Source organism: Daphnia pulex, chromosome 10 (assembly GCF_021134715.1).
Source record: "Daphnia pulex isolate KAP4 chromosome 10, ASM2113471v1".
Lineage (NCBI taxonomy): Eukaryota > Metazoa > Arthropoda > Branchiopoda > Diplostraca > Daphniidae > Daphnia > Daphnia pulex.
In genome coordinates this window covers 10,701,060-10,707,569 of record NC_060026.1, presented here as the reverse complement: position 1 = coordinate 10,707,569, position 6,510 = coordinate 10,701,060, and the positions used below count along the sequence as shown (strand labels likewise).

Below are 6,510 nucleotides of genomic sequence, written 5' to 3'. Positions count from 1 at the left end.
GTCCTTCCACAACGGTGAATGAAATCCGATGCACACGAAGGTGCGTTAAACTGGAACACCCAGTCGATGTCGGCAATATCGATATCTTTCACTGTTCCGATACTCATCACAGTAACAGAAGGTAAAAACTTCATCAATAAAATAAGCTGTAATAAATACTTAAATCTACATGTTATTATATCATATATGAAATAACTAATTATATCATATCATTACAGCAGTGTTTTTTCTGGTTTAAACTTGATTTCCTTTCTGTTTTAGGTACGTGGTTTGCTTGAACCACATACAGATGCTGATGGAATTTTTGAAGGCTGGAGGAAGTACAGTGACTCTATCACATCTAATCACGAGCTGTACTTGTACTGGAAAGAAGTTTGTCAGTTAAAAGAACGACAGTGTCTCTACATCGAGAAGAAATCACAGTTAATTTCACTCTTAAACATTGCCCCGAAAAAAGTGTGTGTCAAGGTTTCACAAGTCGTCATTCAAGAAGTTCTGGTAAGTGCAGCATTACAGGTTTTCCATAATCGAATGTTAAAAATAACGTTATGTAATAGGACTACCTAAAACAACTAGACACTTACGAAGAAGAGGTAAAGTTCTACAAAGTTGAAGAAGGTGTACATGATTCAATCACTGAAACTTTTCAACAGCACAGATAGAAAATGGAAGAAACGCCAGCCATGCTATAGAGTGTTGCTACCAAGAATGAGGTCAACGAATTAGTTGAAGCGCCGGTATCAAACGAAATATCTGATAGGGCTTGGGACTCATTGATCTTCGGCAATTGCCCATCTTTGCATATTCCATTTCATCTTCCTACTAGTTACCGACTAAGAGCGAAAACTTCTGTTGTAGGCGTTCCATCGGAACTTGCCGCTCAGCCACCATAATAACCTTAAAGGTTATTATCAAGTTTTTGTATTCCGGGCCGTCAATCCTGCAGCCTTCTCCGTTCAGCTCATCTCCGAAGACAAGGCTTTGAAGCAATTGCAAAACACCCTAAACACCATGAAGCTAGGTATGTCGCCACACAATTTCGTTATGATATGGGTCAACTACATTATTCTTTGTTTTACTCTTTTCAGCCTCATTAAGGTCAAGTTACACATAGAATGTGCCGCAAAATTTGTTGATGACGGTAAGTGGTATAGGGCGGAAGTTACAAAAATCACGACTAATGGAGTCTTGGTCACTTATTTGCCATATTGCTTACTATATTTGCCATACATATTGTTTATTATTTGCCAAATCATTTACTCGCATAGCAGTAGATTTCAATTTGTTTCATCTTAAAATTGTTCTCTTTGTGGCAGTTGTTTTGAAAAAAAAAATAATCTCGTTTATATATTCCTCGTAAAGCTGCAATTCTTTTTGCAGCTTACGACGTCAACAACGACAACGACCAAACTTGTCATCGGGCAATCTTTTCTTCCGACTTGACTGCCGATAGGAACATTTGAGTATTTCTAATTGATAAGGGAGTCTATAAGAAGGTTAAAAAACAAAGTTAGCCCCAAATTGTGCCGGAATTCATTGAATTTCCAGCATTGGTAAGTTAAAGTTATTCAATAATATTACATGAAAATACTTATTCTTGAATTGCCCTAGTTGTGGAAATGCAAAATTGCTGACGTCCAATCTGTGTTGGACGTATCTTAGGTAAATATTTTGTTTGTTCGGTTAATGAGCTTCTTTCAGGTGAGTAATCTATGTTTTGTCTGTAATTTACCAGGCGGAGAGTGCAGATTTAAAACGTGTCGTTAGTGTCGTTTATGTACGCCCCTTAAGTAAAAAAGGAAGAAGAGCGCCAGTGGTGTATAGAAACGAAACTAATTTTCCGGCCTACGCCAGCTGATAGAGGTTGTAAACCGTAAATGAAGTCTTCTGCAGTCTCTTATTTCAGAAACTCGGGAAACGAATAAATCTGGAAAAATTCGAAAATAATTCAGATCATCATGAAAAAATGACAGTTAATTGACGAAAGGGTATTGTATACACGGTTTGAAAATAAAAATTCCTTCTAGAAAATTAAATATATAAAAAGCAATATGAAAAGCCCATTTGCGCCATAAGACAACACGGGCGGCGTCGGAGTGATCCGATATTTTGTGCGCCACTTTTCTAGGCATAAAAAATAGGGGAAAAAATCTAAAAAAAATCCAGACAATAGAAAAGACGTAATATGACATAAATCCCAAGTTTGGTGAATTTATGTCATTTTTTCGATTTTTGCCAACCGAAAAACCCATATGAAAAATACACGCCGCCTTATGGAACGGCGTGGGGTGATCCCATACTTATGGAGGGGACTGTAGATAAGGCAATTTTTTATATGTTTATTTTGTGATTGAAATTCACAATTTTTTTTAATTTGCAAAGATCAAATCAAATATATGTTTTAATAACATATTTCTGTTTATTCTATTTTAAAATATTTAATATGAATTTTAAAATATTAAAAATGAATTTTAAAAATCATTAAAATAGAATAAACAAAAATATGTAATCAAAAATATATTTGACTTGATTTTTTTGGCGCAATTTAAAAAAATGCGAATTTCAATCACGATTTTAATATATATATAATATTGCCTAATCTAGATGAATTAGGTATATATGGATAGGGAATTTAATTAGGCTTAAATTAGATCAATTTCTGGACCCATTGATTCGTAATTTTTAATATTACGAACGAAAAACCCCTATTTTTGCTATACCCCCGAGAGGCGAGGGGCCTCCTAACCTAGCGAACCTGGCGGGGAATCTTGGGACCCTTTACTGGTTTGAGGTTGCCATCTTGGATACTTATTACTACCAGGTTGGTGCAACCACAACCCAATAAGCATTTACATTATCCATAAGAAAAGTGTATGAATGGAAAGACAGAGGGAGAGTGAAAAAAAAGGGACGACCCCTTTCTTCCCCACTCTATTCTTCCCTTCCTTGACTGTCTTTCCCAGTCTTTCCTAACGAACGATGGTAAACTGGAACTCCTCTCAGTGACTTGTCTATTGAAAATTATTGTTTTAAATCAACAAAACAAAAACTACAAGTGAAAATTATAAATTAGGATGACATTGTATTCATCATAATTATAGGAGTTAAAAACAGGTTTTGACGAGAGACCAAGATAGGAACGAATCCCCCAGATGGCTTGGGCTGAATTGCGAGATAGCACAACTCAGCATCTGCAGCTCGTCTGTACTTTTAGGAGCGCCAAGTTTCGTAACTCGACAGGAACAATCGATTAATATTTTAGTTTTGTATAATCGATAGGATTTTTAAGTGTAGAACTTAAAGGGGGAGCACACGAAAACTGCAATGTAAATCTTTCTTCCCCAACGTACACCACCGCAAAAAGGACCATTTAAAGAAATTTAAATGTTAAAGAAAAACTGTAGCCGAGACTATAGCGATCGAATCTTTTTTTAATCATAGTTTTTTATTTGTATCTCTGATAGTATATAGGCTACATAGCAATCAATACGAAATATTTAAGACCCATTCTCGATAGAAATGAAGCCAGTCTGATGATTTGCGAAGAAGATATAACAAAAGTGGCAAAGAACAGCTTATCAAAGAGTATTTCACTTAATATCTTTTACAGTCGAATAAGGCCACAACCGCTCGAGTGGGGGCTAGTTTTCGTTCAGCTAAAAAGGGTAACGCCTTCATCAGGAGATCGCTGTCATGGTTCGCTTACGTACGGAAGGGAGTATGGATGGAGGTTGTGGGTGCCGGCGAAGATGTTTTCCTATCCGCTACAGCACAGAGAATTGACACTATTGCACTAACAGCGATGGGAATAGATTTAGACGACACGCACAAAAATATATATATAATCAAAATGGCCGATTAATTAGAAATCCCATTAAGTTTTCATTATAAAGCAAGATTGGCAACAAATACCATCACCGGGGGTCGTTAAATGGAATATAAAAACATTTTTGTCATTTATAATTAAATTTTTTGTTTTGTAATGGGAAAAGATAAGGGAATGTCAATGATTGCGCAAGACGTGCAAAACGGCAGCGAGTATCGTTTCAGGATTTTTTAACTGGCGGGCAATCAAGGTTAACATTCATGTTCACGAAGGAGGAAATAATGTAAAGGAGCGCTTTTTGGAAAGGCAAAGACAAATAATAAAAAATAAAAAATAAAAAACATCTGAAAGGAAATTTAAAAATAATTGCAGCCTGGTTTGGAACCAAGTATATATAAGTCCACTTGTCGGATCGTATACCACTATATTATTAGAGATTGAATCAGCTAAAAACAAATTTTTGATAACACATAATTTTTTTTAAGCAGGAAGGAGTCCGTTCATTTTCTCTGCCGATTAAAAGTTTTGGTCGTTGAAATTTCTCTTGTCAATAATGAAATGAAAATGAAACTCCTACTAAAAAAAGTTATGCCATTCAGTTGGCAATATGCCATACACACAAGACACAGTATAGTTTAAGGAGGCGTCTCGACCACAATCTCGACGACACAAGCGTTCTCGGCGCTGGAATGTGAGGCGGATCGAGTCACCGCCCGCAAAAATTAAGGCTTAGGATAATCCATACTAGTAGGCGTGGTCGGCGTATGGTAGTCGACGGCTGGTGTAGGATGAGTTGGATCACATGCCGTTTCCAAAGGAGGCGCGGCGGAGGCTGCGGAGGCAACAGACGCCGTATTGGCAGCTGCGTGGTAAAGATAGTGGCGATTGGCCGGAAGAAGCGTGATCGCCTGCTGGTTCTCGGCCAACTCATGCGGGCCACTTAGAGCGGTGGCGTTGATGAAACTCAGGCTGCTGATGGCGCCGTCCGGCTCCGACGACAGTGAGGCAGGCACCCGCAGTTCGATTTCCACAATGTTTTGAGGGTAACAAACGGAGGGAGCGTCTTCAGCGTCCGGTGGAGTTGGCGCAGGAGTCAGGACGTAACCCAGAGGAGACAATTCCGGCGGCATCGTGATGCACACATCCGGCACGCGTTGGACACTCTCGGCAGAATGGTAGCGTCCGTTGGGCAAAGAATCTCTTGAATCCATCGCAGACGTTGGCTGGTGTTGCTTCCGGCGGAGCAAAAGCCTCCGCTGATGCAGGGCGTGATTGGACGGGGATGAAGAGGACGACGGAGAAGAGGCTCTACCGATGGAAATTCCGATCAAGGGCGAAAAGGAGCTGTCCCGGTCGTAATTCATGTCAGGGCTATCGTAGCCGGTCTCTTCCAGCTGCGCCAATCCGACTGGATAGCTCGTATTGATCCATCCGGCATTAGGCCACACGGATTGACCGTAGCCGGAGTGCGGATGATGATCGCTCCGGTGGTTCCTATGCCAATCATTCGGCTGGTGTTGGTGCTGTTGCTGGTGCGCTTGTTGGTGCAATTGTTGATTCTCTCCCCCAATTCCGCTTCCGTTAGGAGGGAAAGCGGAAGGAGGAGTAGAGCTGGGCAAGGTTGCGGCCATCAGTCTGTACCGTTTGCGTGGCGGCGAAGACGCTGGGCTCATGGGGTCCTCTGGCGATTCAGTAACTGCAGGTTCCTCTTTCACTGCGCTGGCCCCGTACACTCCAGGCCCCATGCCGGAAGAATCCATTCCGGAAGTGTGTTGGAACTCGTCTGGTTTAGCCTCTATTTTGATCTATAAAATTTCAAATAGTCATAATAATTAAAAAATCCAAACCAGAAAAAAATTCATAAAAACTTACATGATATCCGCCCAATTCCGCCCGGTCGCCCAGATCGGAATGGTATACTTCCGTCTTGATATTCTGTTGCATTTGCTGATGACCAGAATGATAAGGACTGGTCTCCTGAGGACCCAGAGAGAAAGGCCCGCCGACTCCCGAGTACGAATGATGATGCCCCGAACTCGGCGACGGGGCAAAGGAAAAATGAGGATTACTGGACACCACATTGCCGGACCCAGTGTTGGAAGATCCACTTTGAGCCCCTTGCGGATGGATCTGATGCTGTTGCTGCTGATGATGATGCTGTTGTTGTTGTTGTTGTTGTTGCTGTTGTTGTTGTTGCGGATGCAGTGAAAAATGCTGGTACGTATCCATCACCGGCGAGGAGTATAAATGATTGTGCGGATGGTGATGGTGAGGAGGTGGCGGAGGGGCATAGAGAGGAGAGTTCAGAGGTGGCGGAACGAGATGTTGTTGCGGCTGTTGCTGGAAATGGACCGGTTGCGGGGTGTTGGATGTGTCGCCGGACGCGCTGCAAGAGGACGACGGCACGGGACTGGTGTTGTTCATCAGATGCGAATATCCATAACCGCCGCCGGGCGAAGATGCAGATGCCGACGAGCGCGAAGTGCTGGCTTGTTGCTGCGCCGGTTGCTGGCCCTCGTAATTCATGCCGTACTGGAGTTTGGTCTGCACCAGATAGAAGTGATAGAGCCAGCTGTTGGCTCGCATCACCTGGGCTTCTCTCTCACTGCCGGACGAGACAAGAATCGTTAGCACTTTTACTGAATCAAAATCAACATTTTTCGAACTCAAGTCCGGTTTTTATA

General features: G+C 41.6%; 1 protein-coding gene across 5 annotated transcripts in view; it reads right to left on the bottom strand.

Annotated features, from left to right (window-relative positions):
- Positions 1–3,424: 3,424 nt before the first annotated feature.
- LOC124205025 (protein single-minded-like) overlaps positions 3,425–6,510 on the bottom strand; it is a 47,323-nt gene continuing 44,237 nt past the window's right edge. For all 5 annotated transcript variants that reach the window (XM_046602306.1, XM_046602305.1, XM_046602303.1 and 2 more), the window contains exons 10-11: positions 5,699–6,431; positions 3,425–5,631 (exon numbers count right to left, since the gene is read on the bottom strand). In XM_046602306.1, the coding sequence (XP_046458262.1) occupies positions 4,549–5,631; positions 5,699–6,431 (1,816 nt within the window). In that variant the 3' untranslated portion in view covers positions 3,425–4,548. The remainder of the gene's footprint in view (positions 5,632–5,698; positions 6,432–6,510) is intronic.